General features: G+C 38.0%; 1 protein-coding gene across 5 annotated transcripts in view; it reads left to right on the top strand.

Moving 5' to 3' along the window:
• Positions 1–21,873, top strand: part of BOLL (boule homolog, RNA binding protein) — a 78,842-nt gene that overhangs the window by 25,774 nt on the left and 31,195 nt on the right. For 3 of the 5 annotated variants that reach the window (XR_014830069.1, XM_085000300.1, XM_021075731.2), the window contains exons 9-10: positions 354–482; positions 7,359–7,457. Coding sequence is in view for 4 of the 5 variants with exons in the window: in XM_085000300.1 (XP_084856426.1) it covers positions 354–482; positions 7,359–7,457 (228 nt within the window). In the remaining variant the exon portion in view is untranslated. Of the gene's footprint in view, positions 1–353; positions 483–7,358; positions 7,476–9,458; positions 9,716–21,873 lie in introns of those variants that run through there. The other 2 variants (XM_005672047.4, XM_085000301.1) reach the window with 2 other exon arrangements.

The following is a 21,873-nucleotide window of genomic DNA, read 5'->3' as shown; positions in this document are numbered from 1 at the left end:
TAATGACACCTCCCACTTGTATGGGAAGTTATAAAGCTGAAAAGAGATGTTTATGCCAATTTAAATACCAGAGATTACATTATTACAACCTTTATTAGTGATCTTAATTATTATTTGAATTTATATATGAGGTTCTGAAGTACTGAAAACTTTTAGTACTTATAAGTGATAAAGCTCTTTAATAACATCCATGCAGTAGGAACTTATAACAACTCAAGAGTTCCTAGTTGCTAAGATACTTCTCTGCTGTCCCTGAAAAACAACTTTAGCAAAATATGAAACCAACACTAAGTCATTTGGTTTAACTGAAATAACAAATCTTATTTTAATTAGAAATATGGTTTGTGTTTTAGTCCCCTGCCTCTTCTGCTTCATTCTTATACCTGCAACCTTCTGAGGTTATCTATCAACCAGTGGAAATTGCACAAGATGGTGGATGTGTTCCTCCTCCACTATCTCTAATGGAAGCCTCAGTTCCAGAGGTATGTATTAATCTCAGAGTAATTTATAACTACTTTATCTTAATATTTATTCCTTTTTCTTTTCTAAAAATATTTTTCCAAGACCCGCATTCACATTGCATATCTTATGTTTTCTTTGATTTACTCACCTCTCTTCCCCTTTTGTATATCCAAGAATGATTCATCTTAGACTTCTTCACTGCTAGTTCTGAAACATTTCGCAAAATCAGCTGTTTACTCTGCTAAGCTAATCCCTTACTCAATCCCCTTGAAAGAGTAAGATTCCAAATGCTTCTCCTTTTCCTAGTTTTCCTGTCAATCTGTATTGTTACTAACATTCTGTCAATTAAAAATATATAAAATTAAGTCAAAGAAGAAAAAAACTTTAAAAAAGTTCTTCCTGGGAGTTCCCGTCGTGGCGCAGTGGTTAACGAATCCGACTAGGAACCATGAGGTTGCGGGTTCGGTCCCTGCCCTTGCTCAGTGGGTTAACGATCCGGCGTTGCCGTGAGCTGTGGTGCAGGTCACAAACGAGGCTCGGATCCTATGTTGCTGTGGCTCTGGTGTAGGCTTGTGGCTACAGCTCCGATTAGACCCCTAGCCTGGGAACCTCCCATATGCCGCGGGAGCAGCCCAAGAAATGGCAAAAAGACAAAAAAAAAAAAAAGTTCTTCCTTCAAAAATGTAAGTCAAATGTATTTTATAACTACAATTTTTTTTTTTTTTTTTTTTTTTTTTTTTTTTTTTTTTTTGCTTTTTAGGACCGCATTTATGGCATATGGAATCTCCTAGGCTAGGGGGTGAATCAGAGCTTCAGCTGCTTGCTTCCCTATGCCACAGCCATAGCAACACCAGATCCAAACCACATCTGTGACCTATGTCACAGCTCACAGCAACGCCAGATCCTTAACCCACTGAGTGAGGCCAGGGATTGAACCTGTGTCCTCATGGATGCTAGTCAGATTCGTTTGCACTGAGCCATGACAGTATCTCCTATAACTACAAAATTTTTTTTTTTTTTTTTTTGTCTTTTTGCTATTTCTTGGGCCGCTCCCGCGGCATATGGAGGTTCCCAGGCTAGGGGTCGAATCGGAGCTGTAGCCACCAGCCTACACCAGAGCCACAGCAACACAGGATCCGAGCCTCGTCTGCAACCTAAACCACAGCTCACGGCAACACCGGATCGTTAACCCACTGAGCAAGGGCAGGGACCGAACCCGCAACCTCATGGTTCCTAGTCGGATTCGTTAACCACTGTGCCACAACGGGAACTCCCTATACCTACAAACTTTAAATATTATCTTACATGTGTTTAAATTATATTCCCAAACCATTACTAACAGCCTTATCATCTATGTGCCAGAAAGTGTACATGGAATGTTTTAAATGTGTTGTGAAAGGAGTTCCCGCTGTGATGCAGTCTTTTAAGAATCCAACTGCAGCAGCTCAGGTCACTGCCCAGCCCAGCGCAGGGGGGTAAAGCCTCTGGTGTTGCTGCAGCTGCAGCATAGGTTGCATCTGCGGCTCAGATTCAATCCCTGACCCTGGAAATTCCATATGCGAACTTCCATTTGCCGCTGGTGTAGCCATAAAATTAATAAATAGATGTGTTGTGAAAGGTCAGAGAATATATTGCTAAGGTTTAAAACAGTATAATTTTTTCTGGAACAATAATTTCCACAATTTTGGATCTTAATGTTTGCTATCAGTAGTTTTACCAGGATTTCTCCATTCTTCATTTCACCCTCCATTTATCACTTAGTTGACTTCTTTGTTAAAGAAGCCTTATATGTGCTATATTCTCTGAGTTCTTACGTGCTTCTTTGTTCAACATGTTTGTTGTCTATAAATCTGAAAGAAATTAAGACTATAAAATAGGTGCATCATACTTGGATAGGTTTGCTAAGGCTGCCTGAACAAAGTAGTTTATTACTACTTGGCTTAAAAACATTTATTGTCTCACTGTTCTAGAGGCAAAAGTGTTAGCAGAATTGGTTCCATCTGAGGGTTATGAGGGGAGGATATATTCCAGGCCTCTCTTCTTGGCTTATACATGACTATCTTCTCCTTGTGTTTGCACATTGTTTTTCCTGTCTCTGCATTCAAATTTCTCTCTCTCTTTTTTTTTTTTTTTTTTTTTTTTTTGCTATTTCTTTGGGCCGCTCCCGCGGCATGTGGAGGTTTCCAGGCTAGGGGTCGAATCGGAGCTGTAGCCACTGTCCTACGCCAGAGCCACAGCAACGCGGGATCCAAGCCGCATCTGCAACCTACACCACAGCTCACGGCAACGCCAGATCGTTAACCCACTGAGCAAGGACCAAACCCGCAACCTCATGGTTCCTAGTTGGATTCGTTAACCAATGCGCCACGACGGGAACTCCTCAAATTTCTCATTTTTATAAGGATACCAGGATACCAGTCAGACTGGATTAGGTTCCAACCTAATGATCATGCTTTAATTTGTTCACTTCTGTAAAGACCCTCTCTCTAAATAAGGTCACACTCTGATATACTAAGGGTTAGGGCTTCAACACATAAGTTTTGAGAGAACGCAATTCAACCCATAACAATCCTTTTTTTCCTCTTAGAACTTCTAGTCTACTCTTTTATGGTGTAAAGAAGCTGTAAAGAAGTTTGAAGCCAGTCTGATTTTGTCCTTTATACATAATTTATTTTTTCTTACTGCGTGTCTGAAGTCTGTCTTAACTTGAAATCACTTCACCAGGATATATGTCTTGGAATTTTATCAGTCTTCATGATATTTTTCCTGGGCCACAGTTTTGTGCTTTTGATTTCCAGACTAGTTTTTATTTTAGGATTTTTTCTTTCCTTTTAGAACCCTGGAAATTTTTTTCTATTTTATTTTATTTTTGATTTAATTTCTATTTTATTTTTTATTTTTAAAATTTTTATTCCAGCTCTGTTTCTTCTTCCATTTATGCATATGTTAGATCTCTTTTTGTCTTTCATATCTCTCATCTCTGATATAATTTCTTTTATCATAGTACTTTTTAATGTTATATATGCTTTTTCAAGACAACTATACCTATATATGGCTGTAACTATGGCTATATGAAGCTTTCATCTCTATTTTATTTTTATCATCTTTTTTATCCCAAACTCTGCCACTTTGCTTACATCATTGCCTGTAAATGTTGTCTGTTAGTTTAAAATCTCTTTTTGGAACATTTTTTAGAGATCATGTTATTATAATTTCTTTGAGAGCAAAAGAATTATATTTACCTGAACTTTTCTACAGTTTTCTAGGGTGATTTATCATCTTTTTCTCCCTGCCCCCCTTTTTGCTTTTCTCTTGATGGAGTTGGAGAGGATGAGAAGAATCTTAGGTTGCTTGCTTTTCCTTCCCATCTTTACTAACCTTTAAATGAGACTAGATATTTGTTGAGCTATAGGGTGGGAGGAGCATTCTGTTGTCTCAACCATCCTACCACCCAGTCCTTTATGTCTCCTCCTTGAGATGCTCTTCAATTTCTAGCATTCTTAAGATCATTTGGCTCCTAGCACAATCTCTTTTTTCATAGATTTTCTGTATTTGAGTGTCTGAGTGTCACAATTGCTACTTCCTTTCCACTTTCATCCACTTCACCTCCAGCAATGTTCCTCAGCTAAAATACAAGATGACCAAAAAATAGTGAAAATTCTCCTACAATTCTCTCTTCCCTGCTGTTAAGTAAAATCGAATCCCTGTGGAGACTTTCCTGCTTCTGCCCTGGCCTGACACATCCACTACACTTGAGACTCTAAAGAGTGTTTGAGGGAGTTAAGGATCTGGTGGTGTCTCTGCAGAGGCTTGGGTCACTGCAGAGGTGCAGGTTGGATCCTCACCCTGGCACAGTGGGTTAAAGATCCAGTGATGCCACAGCTCTAGTATAGTTCACACCTGCAGCTTGGATTCGGTCTTTGGCCTGAGAACTTCCATATGCTACAGTGCAGCCAAAAAAAGTCTTTGAATAGGCTTTTCAGAACGTTGACCTTCAGAGAAATATAACCTTCCTCAGGCTTCAGAATCTTCCCTTACATTGGTCAAAATTGCATAGCACTTGGGAGACATTCTGCATTGTTTGTAGTTTGGGACTCATGGGCACTTCCTTGTATATTTGATGACATTTTAAAAATCTATTTTTTGTTCTTCTTGCTTTTTCTTTGTTGTTTTCTTTGGGGTTTATTTGAGGTTTTCCCCATTTGTTTTCTGGCTTTAACAAGTGGGACAGTGAGGTAAATGCTTTTAAATTTGATTTTTTTCTATAATATATTTCTGCCATTAAACCATGGTCTTAATTCCTGACATCAGATACTTTATCAGGTTATATTTCAGTATTTAGTAGAATATAATAAGTTTTTTCTGGAAATACTGCTTAACATACTGTTAATTTTTAAGATGTTTCCGCACAAAAATGATATAAGCATATTTTTATTTTAATTTTATTTCTAGTCTTTTACATGAGTCTAAGATATAAATTAATGATCAGGGTGGGTGGTTTATATTTTAAGTGTTTTTTTTCCCTAAAATTAAAAAACACAGGGCTTATTCTTGTGAGTTTTATAGATTTCCTAAAATATAAAAATAAATTAGCATCAGTCTCACTTTTTTTTTTTTTTCGTGTCTTTTTGCCATTTTTTTGGGCCGCTCTGGTGGCATATGGAGGTTCCCAGGCTAGGGGTCGAATTGGAGCTGTAGCTGCCGGCCTATGCCAGAGCCACAGCAACGCATGTCTGCAACCTACACCACAGCTCACGGCAACGCCAGATCCTTAACCCACTGAGCAAGGCCAGGCATCGAACCCGCAACCTCATGGTTCCTAGTTGGATTCGTTAACCACTGAGCCACAATGGGAACTCCCACAGTAACTCTTAACAATGTTGGTTTCATAGTGTCTGCATTTGTAAAATAAAGACATCAGGAAGATCTATTTTGCAGGATTGATGCAAAGATTAGAGCTGTTGTACACAAAGTTCTTCAAATAGTGCCTAGCACCTGGTAGGAGACAGTTATAATTATCCTGTGACATAACCTCACCAATGCCCTAATTCTCTACCTTTCAAAGCCAAGCTTGAAAGAGTAGTCTACATTCTGTATTTCTACTACTGCCCTACTGCCCATTCTCCCCTCACCTGCTGAGGACTGCTTTATTACCTTTCTGCTGAAGCTACCTTTGATAAAGGTCCTCAGTGACTCAGTGACTCCGTAATTGTCAAATACTTTCCTTTTTTTTTGGTTTTGGTTTTTCTGGTTTGGGGGGGGGGGGCGTTGCCACACCCATACCATGTGAAAGTTCTCTGGCCAGGAATCAAACCTGTGCCACAGTTACAACCTGCACCACAGCTATGACAACACCAGATCCTTAACCCACTGCACCACAAGGGAACTTCTTACTTTCCTTTCTTTTTAATCTTACCTTAGCTCTCAGAGACATGGACATACTCCTTGAAATCTTCCTACCTTTGGTTTCCATGATACTGCTCTCTTCTGGTGATCCTTTTACTTCCTTTTATTTTCCCTTGTAAACTGATCTTTTGTTCCCCATAATTTCATATTTGAGTCTCCATTCCTTCACCCTGCATACTCACTCTGACATTATCATCCATACCTATGTCTGTAGTCCCAGCCTCACTCCTGAATTTTAGACCTGCACTATCCAGTATAACAATAGCTACTACTACACGCAGCTATTAAGCACTTGAAATGCGGCTAGTCAGAATAGAGATGTAAGTGCAAAATGCACACCAAGTTTTGATGATATAATATGAAAAAATGAATATAAAAGTTATCACTAATTTTACATTAATTATACTTTGATATATTTTGGATATATTGGTTTAAATAAAATAATTACTAAAAATTAATTTTACTTGTTTCCTTTTACTTTTCTAACATAGCTCCTTGAAATTTTTTGTTTCAGTTTTATTGTGATGTAATTTATATACAGCATTGTATAAGCTTAAGGTATACAGCAAAATGACTTGACTCACATCATGAAATGTTTATCATAATAAGGTGATCATCCATCAACTCATGCAGATACAAAATTTTAAAAATGGAAAAAAAATTTATGTGTGATTAGAACTCAGGATTTACTCTCTTAACAACTTTCCCTATAACATACAGCAGTATTAATTATATTATCATGCTGTACATTGTATTAAAACAGGAAGTTTGTACTTTTTGGCTGTCTTCATTTTAATTAACATGTAGTTCACATTATATTTCTATTAGTGCTGCTCTAGAGCCATCTATCTTTCTGTCCACAGTATACCTTGACTAGAAGTCCTACAAATACTCAAATTTTGTATGTTACAAATCTAACTTCTCTCCAACCCTCTCACAATTACATAAACATCAGACTTGCTTTTCTTATTTTCCATAGCTCAATGAATAGTACCATCATCTGCTGGAAAAGCTATAAATCTTGTCTCACATGATCTGTTCCCTGCATGTTACTCTACCTCTCTCAGCTATCTTTGGGTGTGTAATCTTTCTTCCGGCCATACCAAAAAACCTGCACAGATCTCCCAAATGAGTTGTGTTCTTAGTTGCTTCTCTACCTTTTCATATACATCCCCACCTTCTTTCTCTAATTCTTCAAATACAAGCATCAATTCCGCTAGAAAACTTTCCCTGACCACCTCCCAAACTTTCATAAAGCTATGTAAAGTAATTATTTTCATTTCTCCCACACATCCCTATACGTATCTCATAGGACTTAGGGTGATTTTGTTAGTCTAGCTCAAGTCAGTCTGTAAGTTAATTACAGACAGAGATGCGTATTTCTAATCTGTTTCTCCATTGTGTAGCAAAGTGCCCAGTATACTGTAATGTTGGATTAATGTTTTTAAATAACAAATGAAAAACAATATTTTACCCTTTTTTTGTAATAGCCTTATTCTGATCATGGAGTTCAAGCAACATATCACCAGGTTTATGCTTCAAGTGCCATTGCTATGCCTGCACCTGTGATGCAGCCTGAACCAATTAAAGTAAGAAGTTTGTTTTGATTTTTTTCTACTATTCTTCAGTCATATTTCAGGTTTTCCAAATTTCTCTTCTGAAGAGAAATAACTTTTGTGATCAGAAATACAGAATTAGTGAATTCTTTCATGTAAAGGAAATAAAATTCTAAATTAGCTATAATTCCTATTTATTAGTTTTGAACAAGTTATAAACCTCACATGGTCAAAACTGTTTACTGTAGTAAAATATATATGGCTTAAAATCTGCCATTTTTAAGTATACAACTAAGTGGTAGTAATTATATCTACATTGCTATGCAACCATCACCGCTGTCTATTTCCAGACTTTTTCGTAATCCCAAATAGAAGTTTTGTACCCGTTCAACAATGACTTCCCATTCTTCCGTCTCTCCAGTCCCTGGTAATTTCTAGTCTACTGTCTGCCTCTATGAATTTGCATGGGTATTTCATATACTCAGATTTTGCTTATGTTAATGGTATGTAACAATTATGTAGAGATGAAGACAGTTAATAATCTACTCTTTCAGTTAAGGAATTGTGCTTATGCATCCTAGATCAGATCCTGGCCAAGAGTGGTAATCTAGTGAGGTCCATGTATATATTCAATATATTTCAACTGTCTGCTATATAGCAGGGAATTCTGCTTACTCCTACGTGACCTAGCTTCTTGTGAAACTCTTCCATCTTCACTTTAGGGAAATGTAACTGTATCTCTGGTAAAAAAAACTCAGATTGATTAAATTCATGATAATGGTAATATACATTATGTATATAAACACAAATGATTAAAGTTGTACTGTGTAGGAGTTCCTGTCGTGGCTCAGTTGTTAAGGAATCCGACTAGGAACCATGAGATTGTGGGTTTGATCCCTGGCCTTGCTCAGTGGGTTAATGATCCGGCATTGCCATGAGCTGTGGTATAGGTCACAGACGCGGCTCAGATCCCACTTTGCTGTGGCTCTGACCTAGGCCAGCCACTACAGCTCCGATTAGACCCCTAGCCTGGGAACCTTCATATGCCGCGGGTACGGCCCTAGAAAAGACAAAAAAAAAAGAAAGAAAGGTGTATTGCATGAATAATTGCAGTAGAAGATCAAGTGGTAGTAGGATAGGAGGAATTTCCAAAGAATACTAATGTTAAACATTCTTGATGTAAAGCTTAGCAGCATATACTTTTCTACATTTTCTTAGATCTGTGAATAAGAAATGGCAGAAATTTTACAGAGAAACTGGTGTCTCATTCTTTAATTTAGTAATGTAAAAATTATACATATGTTGAATATAAATCATAACAGAAGTATGAATAGATACCTTTTCTTGTGCATATAAGCATAAAACTGGAAACCTGCCTCTTGCTGTCTAGAGAAATGCTCCTTACAGGAGCTTTACCCTAAGATCTTTGCTCTACTATGCCACAGGCTAAAGTGGAGCAAAACCACTGATTTGTTTCTGTTTGCATTTATTCTTTTTTGTTAAGGCTTATAATAATTCTGGTTTTCACATGGGATACATCCTAGGGAATATTTTGGTCTTGCCAAAGTTAAGATTTAAGGATTAAGGGAAGAGCTGTGAACTGTGGTTAACTAGCTTACTCCAAAGGCCCACATCTCACACAACTGTAATATCAGATCTGATGAAATCTGAGATATCATTGAATATAAGACACACCATTATTTTATGTCTTACTACAAAAGAAAAAACCTTGACATCAATGGTAAATGTATCCCAATTCAGAGTTTTTTAAATATGAAAAGATGTATATCTCAGAATCAAAGAGACTTGGCATGTTTTATTTTTAATTTAGAGATCCAAAATCATAGGAAGCTTGAGTTAAAAGGGGCAGGAAAAAAACCACAATTCCCCTTTTGTTAGGGATGAGAAGAAAAAAAAATTCAATTAAATACTTTTAAAGTCAACACTGGAACATAGGGCTTTTGTATAAAGTTTTACATTTTGTAACTTATCTTTGAAAGTTAAATGTTATATATATTCAATATTCTTCTTTAGGTGATTTGATGGCACTCAATAGAAACTGGTGCCCCACTAAGAAACAGAAACTCCAAGACAATTCTGTAGTTTTCTAAAACTATACAACCTTGTAGAAATACTTTACTACACAAGTTTTACTATATGGGAAATTATTTACTTTTGTTTATAGTGCATTTTGAATTAATATGTAAATGTTATTAAATCACTAGAAGATGAGCTTTTCCTAAAATTTATTAAAATAGACTACTATTAAAATATTGACATTTGAAACATCAGCCTTTATTCTTACTATGCAAATTTTCCCTGGTGTACCAGAAATCTTGATGACTTAAAATATAGAAAGGTAGAGGACTTTTCTTGTGTCACAGTAAGTTAAGGATCCAGTGTTGTCGCTGTAGTAGCTTGGGTCACTGTTATGGCACAAGTTGGATCCCTGGCCTAGGAACTTCCACATTCTATGGGTTCAGCCAAACAAAAAATATATATATATGAGTATAAATATATATAAAATATTTATATAAGTATTAATATCTATTTTCCCCCTTGGAAAAATTTGAGCCAATTGCTTTTACAAATGTACATTATTTTTAGAACTCTAATTATTATCATTTTAAGGATATTAATTGTACATATCCCAAAGTAACAATTTCAGATGTCAAAACTATTTTGAAGCAACAAATCTAATAAAAAAATCAGAGACCTTATTTAGAGCTCAGAACACAAGTCAACTGCTATAAATAACTTGTCAGAAACTACTCATTGACTATAAGCCATAGGCTACTATACTCTGTCAAATCACATAATATATTGTAAAGCAGACCAATATAGAAACTACTAGATTAATGTATTAATTAGGGTATCATCCCCTAATTCAGCATAGTCCTGTCTTATACAGAATTGATTTTTTTTTTTTTTTTGTCTTTTTGCTATTTCTTTGGGCCGCTTCCGCGGCATATGGAGGTTCCCAGGCTAGGGGTCGAATTGGAGCTGTAGCCACCGGCCTACGCCAGAGCCACAGCAACGCAGGATCTGAGCCGCGTCTGCAACCTACACCACAGCTCACGGCAACGCCAGATCCTTAACCCACTGAGCAAGCGCAGGGACCGAACCCGCAACCTCATGGTTCCTAGTCGGATTCGTTAACCACTGCGCCACAACGGGAACTCCTAGAATTGATTTTTAAAGTTAATAAAGCAGGAGTTCCCATTGTGGGTCAGCAGTAACGAACCTGACTAGTATCCACGAGAACGCGGGTTTGATCCCTAGCCCTACTTAGTGGCTTAAGGATCTGGCATTGCCGTGAGCTGCAGTGTAAGTCACAGACATGGCTTGGATCCTGTGTTGCTGTTGCTGTGGTGTAGGCTGGCAGCCGTAGCTCCAATTTGACCCCTAGCCTGGGAGCTTCCATATGCGGCCCTAAAAATTTTTTGTAAATAATAAAAAAAGACATAGCAAAATCACATCATGCCAAAATTATCCCATTTAACTAGACTATAGAAAGGAACAAAAGGAAAACCTTTGTCTCTTTGGGCATTTGAACTATTATGCTTTTAAGATATCACATGCTTAGGTAAGAAGGGTATAAGTGGAGAATTATAAAGTATTTGTGTTTCCTTACAGTGCTTTTTCATTTTTTCATAAATGTAAGTGTCTAATAAATTTACTCTTATGACAATTGAGACACTGGAAACTGAGTAAATTATAATTTGAAGTTCACCTTTAAGTTAAATGTTCTTTTTATTTAACTCTAATACATACTAGATTTTCATGAAAACACTTGACATTAAGAATATTTAACCAAAACAAAGGTAAACAAATGGGACCTAATCGAACTTACAAGCTTTTGCACAGCAAAGGAAACCATTAAAAAAGTGAAGACAGGAGTTCCCGTCGTGGCGCAGTGGTTAACGAATCCGACTAGGAACCATGAGATTGCGGGTTCGGTCCCTGGCCTTGCTCAGTGGGTTAAGGATCCAGCGTTGCCGTGAGCTGTGGTGTAGGTTGCAGACGCGGCTCGGATCCCGTGTTGCTGTGGCTCTGGCGTAGGCCGGTGGCTACAGCTCCGATTCAACCCCTAGCCTGGGAACCTCCATATGCCGCCAGAGCGGCCCAAGAAATAGCAACCACAACAACAACAACAAAAAAAAAGTGAAGACAACCTACAGAATGGGAGAAATAGTTGCAAATGGTGCACTTGACAAGGGTTTAATCTCCAAAATATACAAACAACTTCTACAACTCAACAACAACAAAACAATTGAAAAATGGGCAGAAGACCTAAATAGACATTACTCCAAAGAAGACATATGATGACCAGCAGGCACATGAAAAAATACTCAACATCACTAATTATAAAAGAAATGCAAATTAACACTACAATGAGGTACCACCTCATACCGGTCAGAATGGCTACCCTTAATAAGTCAATAAATAACATGCCAGAGAGGGTGTGGAGAAAAGGGAACCCACCTACACTGCTGGCGAGAATGTAAGTTGGTACAACCACTATGGAAAACAGTATAGATGTTCCTCAGAAAACTAAATATAGAAGTACCATATGATCTAGCAATCCCATTCCTGGGCATGTATCCAGACAAAACTTTCATTCAAAAAGATACATGCACCCGTATGTTCACAGCAAAACCATTCACAGTAGCTAAGAAATGGAAACAACCTAGGAGTTCCTGTTGTGGCTCAGTGGTTAAGGAATCCAACTAGGAACCACGAGGTTGTGGGTTCGATCCCTGGCCTTGCTCAGTGGGTTAAGGATCTGGCGTTGCCGTGAGCTGTGGTGTAGGTCACAGACACAGCTCGGATCCTGCATTGCTGTGACTCTGGCGTAGGCCAGCAGCTACAGCTCCAATTAGACCCCTGGCCTGGGAACCTCTATGTGCAGTGGGAGCAGCCCTAGAAAAGGCAAAAAGACAAAAAGACCAAAAAAAAAAAAAAAAAGAAAGAAAGAAATGGAAACAACCTATTATGTTCATCAACATATGACTGGATTAAGAACATATGGTACATATACACTATGGAATACTACTCATCCATAAAAAAGAATGAAATGATACCATTTGCAACATGGATGAAACTAGAGATTCTCATACTAAGTGAATTAAGTCAGAAAGAGAAAGACAAATTACCGAATGATATCACTTATATGTAGAATCTAAAATGTGGCACAAATGAACCTATCTACAGAACAGAAGTAGACTCAGACATGGAGAACAGACTTGCGATGGCCGAGGGGGAGGGAGTGGAATGGACTGGGAGTTTAGGATTAGTATATGCAAATTATTACATTTAGAATGGATAAGCAATAAAGTCCTGCTGTATAGCCCAGGGAATTATATCCAATCTCTTGTAATAGAACATGATGTAGGATAATATGAGAAAAAGAATGTATCTGTATGTATAACTGGGTCACTATGCTGTACAGCAGAAACTGACACAACATTGCAAATCAATAATACTTTTAATTAAAAAAATTAAGTAATATTTTATCGCTTGCCAGGCTGTGAAGAATTTCTTCTAATTAAAGCACTGATTGGGCCTGAGTGAGAAACACAACTACTGGCCTGTTACACTGTACCCTTTGGAAAGACAGAATGATTCAAAAGAAAATTGGAAAAGAATTTGACCTACTACCACTGTCTATTTCTAGCTCAGAGACCTATAATGTGAACTCACCTAAAAATTAGCAACTATCTCTAGTTTACAAAAAAATTCTACTACTGAAGTTTCCATTATGATGCAGTGGATAAGAATCTGACTGAGCAGCTCAGGTCACTGCAGAGAAGTAGATTTGATCCTCAGCCCAGCAGAGTGGACTATAAGACCCAACACTGCCACAGCTGCAGCATAGGTCACAGCTGCAGCTCAGTTTCAGTCCCTGGCCTGGGAACTTCCATAGGCCCTGGGTGCAGCCATTAAAAAAAAAAAATCCATTACTATCTTCTTCCTAACCATTTCTCCATTTCAGTATCAGTAACACTTTTTATAAAACAGAGATTAAAATTTCCTCATCTTTAGCAGGTCCTCAGGATAGAGAAAGACAAATGTAAAGCACTTTAGTGTTTTGGAGAGCAGGAACAGAAAAAAACCTGTGCTTTGCAACTCCAGGCATACAGGAGGGTAAAAATTTTCAGACTGTTCATAATCAAACCATAGATAGCCCCAGAGAGGACAGAAAACAGAAAAGGGAATCAGGGACTCATAAAACCAATCTTTTAGAATTGTCATGGATAGATCTCCATTCAATGATGAGTAAACAGAAAATTATACACTGCATGGGCCCATGAGAAAATTTTAAAGATAAGGATAAATTGTGTGTGTGTGAGTGTGTGTGTGTGTGTGTGCACATGTAATTCAGAAGAACCTATATAAGAGAAAATTAAATAAATTTTTTAAATATATCCCATATTCCCAGTAATTAGAAACTGAAAAACAGGAAAGATGAAATGGCTATTAATACAATGGAAAGAATTAAATTTGTCTTTACTGATGCTTAATACCACAGAGAAGAGGTTGGCTGGCCCTCTGAAATACCTGCAGTGAAGCTCACTGACAAACCCATTATGCACAAAAGACTTCCCATTAGGATTTTAGCCCAGCCTCTTAAATATGGGACGTAGTTACATTAGAAGAAAGTCTTCAGGATGAGAAACCAAAACAAACAGAAAGAAAGAAAAGATTTTCAGAAGAAATATAATTCAGGGAGCAGAAGAAAATACCAAAGAAACTATAATTAATATCCCCTCAGGAGATAAAAGAAAATTTATGAGAAGTGGTTCATACATAATCATCCCAGCAAACACTCTATTTTTTTCTTAAACATCTTAGCTCTTTTAATTTTTTTACCTTTGTACTCTGAAATAATTTCAGATTTACAGAAAAGTCACAAATAATAGTATCTATATATCCTACACTCTGTTGTTGTTTGCCTGGAGGGCACTGATAGAGGAAATGAACATTAATACAGTCTTCCTAATTAAACGGTATACCTTATTCAGATTTCATTAGTTTTACCACTAACGTGACATCTAAAGTAAATTACATGTGAAAAGGTTATACATGATAGGCAAAACAGTTTATAAAACAGACTTTTAAAAGACAGAGGTGGATAATAATAGAGAAAAAGTAAAATCAGAAGATTAAGCCAAGAAGTCAAATTTTTTTGTTGTTCACACCCATGGCATATGGAAGTTGCTGGTCCAGGGATCAAATCTGAGCCACAGCTGCAGCCTGTGCCACAGCTGCAGCAACACTGGATCTTTAACCAACTGTGTCAGGCCAAGGATTGAACCTGTACCACTGCAAAGAAAACACTGGACTAAACCACTGTGCCACAACGGGAATTCCCAAAAAGTCAAATGTTAATTCTGGAAAAATAAATGGAGAAGATGTTTTGGAAGAAATTAGCAAAATATTGATAAATGAAAATTCCCTAGGAAGTGAATGACAAGAGTTTCTAAGACTAAAAGGGCCCAGAGATCCTACCCTATGGCAGAGTAGGAGGATGCAGAGTTCACCTCCCCCCACCCCCATAAACACATCAAAAATACATCTCCATGTGGAGCAATTCTCATCGAAAAAAAACTGGAATACAGCCAAAGCTGAAGGAAATATCCAAGATCCGGATTGACTCAGGAAGGGAAGAGATACAATCAGGTCAGAACCTGCACCCCTGAGAGGGGACATGGAAGAGGAGAAATATTACACAAGCTCAGAGATCATCCCTGGGGAGTGAGAGGTTCCATACACATTTTGGGTACCAGGCCTGGGGTCCAAAACTGAAAGGATAAATTCCCTTAACTGGTTTGAAAACCAGAGGGACTAACAGCAGTTCTATAAACCTAGACTCTGCTTGTGAAGAGCATACATACTTACTACTGAAACTTATTCTACTCCTGAGGAAGCAGACTGAAATTGCCTAGGACTTTGGTCAGTTTCCTGCAACCTCGGTGTGTACCCAGCCTGAGCCAAGCACCCACTCAGACCCCACTTTGCTCTGCAGTACAGCTCCACACTATGACAAGGGCTACCCTGGCCAAGAGGAATGCACAGTTCTAGGGGGCACAGAATCAGCTCAGACATGGAAGAGCATATGAATGGGGCAAGGGTAGCCATTTCTGGCACTAGCAGAGGCAGTGGATTGGAAGTGATCCAAAACTCTCACTGGTGCTGGGACCACCACAGCCCACATCCTGACCCACACCTGGTGCCTGATCCAGTCCCACTTGCTCCATGGTGAAGTTCCACTTTGGGGAAAAGGCTATTACAGCCAAGAGGAATGCATAGCTGTGGGGAACAGAGCCAGCTCAGACCCAACAAAGCATCTAACCAGACAAGGGCCACTGCTGGCACCAGCGGAGTCAGCAGATTCAGAGCAGTCTGAAACTTGGACTTCTGCCAGGACTACCAGAGCTAACACTCCAACCCATGCCAAAAGCTACATCAGCCTCTCTTGCTTCAGCCCTCCTCCCTTCTGGGATGAGGGCAACAGTACTGAGAGAAGGGAAAATACACACTGAAAGGAAAGGAAGCTAACTATGACCCAACCCTCAGGACCTCTCTCTAGGAACTTGAGACCTGACCTTGCCTTCAATAGGGTGGTGTTGGCCACTGAGCAGAGGAGAGATCCCAACTCATACCTGGCTCTGGCTGTATCCCTTCTATGCCAGCCCACCTCCTACTGGGGTTATAGCTGCCAGAACACCCTTGGGAAAGATGTGACTTATACTCACATCAGATCCAACTCTTCCATCAAAGGTACAGGGCACATGCAGACGGTTAAGTATGCTCCCACATAAGGACACCCCTTTAAAACCAGAATAGGTAACTGTTTGACCTAATTTCATAGAAACAGAGAAATTTAAGCAAAATGGGAGGACAGAGGAATTTGTTTCAAATGAAAGGATTAGGAAAAAACCCTAAAAAAAAAACAACTAAAGAAACAATAATTTAACAGATAAAGAGTTAAAGCTTTAGTAATTAGAATGTTAACTGAATTGGGAAAACTGTCTAATACAGTGACAGATTTAACAAGGAACTAGAAAATATGAAAAAGAATCACTCAGAACTGAATAACTGAAATGAAAAACACACTAGAGGAAATAACAGCAGACTATGTGATAAAGGAGAATGCGTAAGTGATCTGAAAGGTAGAATAATTTCCATTGTTCACGCATTCAGAACAGCAAAAAGTAAAACAAATTTTTAAAATGAGAACAATTTAAGGGACCTCTAGGGCACTATCAAGTGTAGAAACATTTACATTTTAGGCAGAGAGATAAAAAAGTCAAAAAAATGTACTTGATGAAATTATGGCTGAAAACTTACCAAACCTAAAGAAGGAAACATATCCAGGTACAAGAACCATAGAGGGTACCAAACAATATGAACTTCAAACAGACCCACACCAAGACATACCACAATTAAAATGCCAAAAGTTAAAGATAAAGGATTCTAAAGACAGCAAGAGAAAAACAAAGTCAGTTACAAGGGAACCTTCATAAGGCTATCAGCTGATTTCTCTGCAAAACCTTTACAGGCAGAGGGAGTGGCATGATATATTGAAAGGCCTAAAAGGGAAGAACTTGTAACCCAGGATACTCTAGCAAGCAAGATTATCATTTACAGCAGAAGGAGAGATAAAGAATTTCTCAGGGAGTTCCCAAAGAATTTCTCAGGGAGTTCCCTGGTGGCTAAGTGGGATGTTGTCACTGCTGTAGCTCAGGTCACTGCTGTGGCCTGGGTTCAGTCCTGTCCCAGGAAGTTTTACATGCTGCAGGCATGGCCAAAAAAAAATAAAAAAAGAATTGGAGTTCCCATCATGGCTCAGCAGATAACGAACCTGACTTGTATCCATGAGGACGCAGTTTTGATCCCTGGCCTCACTCAGTGGATTGGGTATCCAGCACTGCGTGAGCTGTGGGTGTAGGTTGCAGATGAGCCTCAGCTCCCGCATTGCTGTGCCTACAGTATAAGCCAGTGGCTACAGCTCCAATTCGACTCCTAGCCTGGGAACTTCCATATGCCGTGGGTGCAGCCTTAAAAAAATTAAATTAAATTAAATTAAATAATTTACCAGACAAATAAAAAGAATTCAGCAATACTGAACCTACCCTAAAAGAAATGTTAGTCTTCTCTAAGTGGGAAAAAAAAAGCCACAGAAGTAAGACTATACAGGAAAGGAACTATCCCACTGGTAAAAACAAATATATAGAAAGACTATGAAGCAACCACTTAAATAAGCTAGTTCAGAGATAAAAAGACAAAAAATTGTAAAATCAACTATAATTACATTAAATAGTGAAAGGATAAACACGAGGATGTAAAATATGACATCAAAAACACAAAACATGGAGTTCCCATCACGGAAGGGAATCTGACTAGTATCCATGGGGACACAGGTTCGATCCCTGGCCTTGCTCAGTGGATTAAGGATCCGCTATCACCATGAGTTGTGGTGTAGGTCACCAGCTGCAGCTGCAATTCAAACCCCCATATGCTGTGGGTGCAGCCATTTAAAAAAAAAAAAAAAAAAAAAAAAAAAAACACCAAACATGGAGGAAGGGAGTAAAAAAATTTACATTTTGGAGTTCCTGTTGTGTCTCAGCAGTTAACGAACCTGAGTAGTATCCATGAGGACACGGGTTAGATCCATGGCCTCGCTCAGTGGGTGAAGGATCTGGTATTATGATGAGCTGAGCTGTGGTGTAGGTCACAGACACGGCCCGAATCTGGCACTGCTGTGGCTCTGGCATTGGCCACAGCTACAGCTTGGATTCAACCCCTAGCCTGAAAACCTCTATATGCTGTGAGTGAAGCCCTAAAAAGTAAAAAAAAAAAAAAAAAAAAAAAAAATTTTTAACATATTTTAGAATGTGTTTGAACTTAAATGACTACCAGTTTAAAGGAAGTAGATATGAACCCCTGTGGTTACTACAAATAAAAACTTACAATAAATATACAAAAATTAGAGAAAAAAGAACACAAGCATACCACTCAAGAAGATCATCAACCACAAGTATAAAAACTAAAAGAAGAAATACGAAAACAACCTGAACACAAGTAACAAAATGGCAGTAAGCACATACCTGTCAATAATAACATTAAATGTCAGTTGACTAAATGCTCCAGTCAAAAGACATAGGGTAGCTGATTGGGGGTAAAAAGGTCCATCTATATGCTGCTTAGAAAAGACTTACTTCAGAGGTTAAAAACATGCAGAGACAAAAGTGAGAGTATGAAAAAATAACTTTCACGCCAATGGAAATGACAATAAAGCTGGGGTAGCAATACTCATGTCAGACAAAATAGACTTTAAAACAAAGATCATAGAGAAAGACAAAGAAGGGCATTATATAATGATAAAGGAATCAATACAAGAAGAAAATATTATACTTTCAACATATACACACAAATAGGAGCACCTAAGTATATAAAGCAAATGCTAACAGACATAAAAGGAGAAATTGACAGTAATAAAATAAAAAATAGTAGACTAAAACCCCATTTGACATCAGTGGACAGATAACCAAGACAGAAAATCAATAAGGCAACAGAGGCCCTAAATGACGCATTAGACCAGTTGGACTTAATTGATATCTACAGGATACTACATCCAGAAAAACACAGGATATGCAGTTTTTTTTCAAGCCTGCATGGAAGTTCTCTATAGTAAGCCACATACCAGGTCACAAAACAAGCCTCAACAAATTTAAGGGGATAGAAATTAGTTTAAGCAGCTTTTAGGACCACAGTGGTATGAAGCTAGAAATCAGCTACAGAAAAAGAATAAAAGAACAAACTTGGAGACTAAAAAACCAATGGGCCAAGAAGGAAATGAAAGAATAAATCAAAAAATACTTTGAGACAAACAAAAATTCCCAAAATGTATAGGATACAGCAAAAGCAATTCTAAGAAGGAAGTTCATAGTGTTATAGGACTTCCTCGAGAAACAAAAATCTCAAACAACAAACATACCACCTAAAAAAAGAATAACAAACAAAACCCAAAGTCAGCAGAAGGAAATAATAAGGATCAGAAAGAAAAGAAATAAAATAAAGACTAAAAAAACAGCGCATAAAAAATTGATAGGAGTTCGATAATGGCTCAGCAGAAACAAATCTGACTAACATCCACGAGGACACAGGTTCAATCCCTGACCACTCTCAGTGAGTTAAGGAGCCAGCACTGCCCTGAGCTGTGGTGTAAGTTGCAGACGCAGCTCAGATCTGGCATTGCTGTGGCTATGGTATAGACCAGCGACTACAGCTCTGATTCCTAGTCTGGGAACCTCCATATGTCACAGGTCCATCCCTAAAAAGACAAAAAAAAGAAAGAGATCAATAAAACCAAGAGCTGGTGTTTTGTTTGTTTGTTTGTTTTTCAAATAAATGAAATTGACAAACCACTAACCAGGCTCACCAAGAAGAAAAAGAGAGAGCTCAAATAAACAAAATAAGAAATAAAAGAGAAGAAATAACAACTGATACCACAGAAAAACAAAAAAAAATCATAACTAAACACCATGAACAGAGTTATATGCCAACAATTGGACAACCTAGAAGAAAATGAACAAGTCTATAGAAACATACAGTCCACTACGATCATTTTAACAGAATGATCACAAAAAGTAAAATAGAATCTGTAATTCAAAAAAAAAAAATCCCTGTAAACAAAAGTCCAGAACTAGACAGCTTCGCTGGAGAATTCTATCAAACATACCAAACATAGCTTTCCCAAACCATGTCAAAAAGTTGAAGAGGAGGGAGTTCCCGTCGTGGTGCAGTGGTTAATAACGAATCTGACTAAGAACCATGAGGGTTGCGGATTTGATCCCTGGCCTTGCTCATTGGGTTAACGATCTGGCATTGCCGTGAGCTGTGGTGTAGGTTGCAGATGAGGCTCGGATCCTGAGTTGCTGTGGCCGTGGTGTAGGCCGGCAGCTACAGCTCCAATTCGACCCCTAGCCTGGGAACCTCCATATGCTGTGGGAGCAGCCCAAGAAGTGGCAAAAAAAAAAAAAAAATTTGAAGAGGAGAGGATTCTCCCAAATTCATTCTATTAAGACCACCATCATCCTGATATCAAAAACAAAGACACTACAAAAAAAGAAAATTACAGACCAATATTTTTGATAAATATAGAAGCAAAAATCTGCAACAAAACACTAGCAAACTGGGTCCAACAATATATAAAAAGAATCATACCCCATTATTAAGTGGGATTCATTCCAGGTTCACAAAGATGCTTTAACATATGCAGATCAATCAAGGCAATACACCACACTAACAAAAGAAAAGACAAAAACCACACGATCATTTCAATAAACACAGAAAAAGCATTTGACAAAATTCAACTTCCATTTTTGATAAACCTGTCACCAAAGGAAGTACAGAGGGAACATATCTCACATAATAAAGGCCATTTACAACAAACCCACAGCCAGTATAATACCTAATAGTGAAAAGCTGGAAGCCTTTCTGCTAAAATCAGGAAAAAGATAAGGATGCTTACTCGACCACTTTAATTCAACATAGTACTGGAAGTTCTAGCCACAGCAGTCACACAAGAAAAAGAAATAAAAGGTATCCAAATTGGAAGGGAAGAGGTAAAACTGTCACTATTTGCAGATGACATGGTACTCTATATAGAGAACCCAAAATCTCTAGACAAAAACTACTAGAACTAGTAAATAAATTCAGCAAGGTAGCAGGATAAAATCTGTTGCATTTCTTTATACTAACAATGAAATACCAGAAAGAGAAGGTAAAATCCCATTTAAAGTTGCATCAAAAATAATAAAATACCTGGAGTTTCTACTGTGGCACAGTGGGATTGGCAGCATCTTGGGACCACTGGGACACAGGCTCAGTCCCTTGCCTGGCACAATGGGTTGAGGATCTGGCATAATAAGTTGCAACTGTGGCTTGGATCTGATCCCCATATGGCACAGGGTGGCCAAAAATAATAATAATAATAATAATAATAATAATAATAATAAAATACCCAAGAGTAAACTTAACCAAGGAGATGAAAGACCTATGTGCTGAAAACTATAAAACATTGATAAAGAGAATTGAAGATGCTACAAGGAAATGCAAAGATACCTCATGCTCTTGGAGTGGAAGAATTAATATTGTTAAAATATCCATACCGCCCAAAGCAATCTACAGATAATAGTACAATCTCTATCAAAATACCCATGACATTTTTTTTACATAATTAGAACAAATAAGCCTGAAATTTATATGGAGGCATAAAAGACCCAGAATTTACAAAGCAGTACTGAAAAGAGAAAAAAAAAACTTGGCGGTATAACCCTTCTGGACATAAGATTTATTGCGAAGCTACAGAAATCAAAACAGCATGGTACTGGCACATAAATAGACATGTAGATGAATGGAATAGAGAAATAAATCCACA

The sequence above is a fragment of the Sus scrofa genome, chromosome 15, assembly GCF_054392235.1.
Source record: "Sus scrofa isolate SSC_HxYL_T2T_F1_AM1 chromosome 15, Sscrofa_HxYL_maternal_Yorkshire_Landrace_v2.0, whole genome shotgun sequence".
Taxonomy (NCBI): domain Eukaryota; kingdom Metazoa; phylum Chordata; class Mammalia; order Artiodactyla; family Suidae; genus Sus; species Sus scrofa.
The sequence above is the reverse complement of the archived record's forward strand: the minus strand, read 5'-3'. Positions and strand labels throughout refer to the sequence as shown.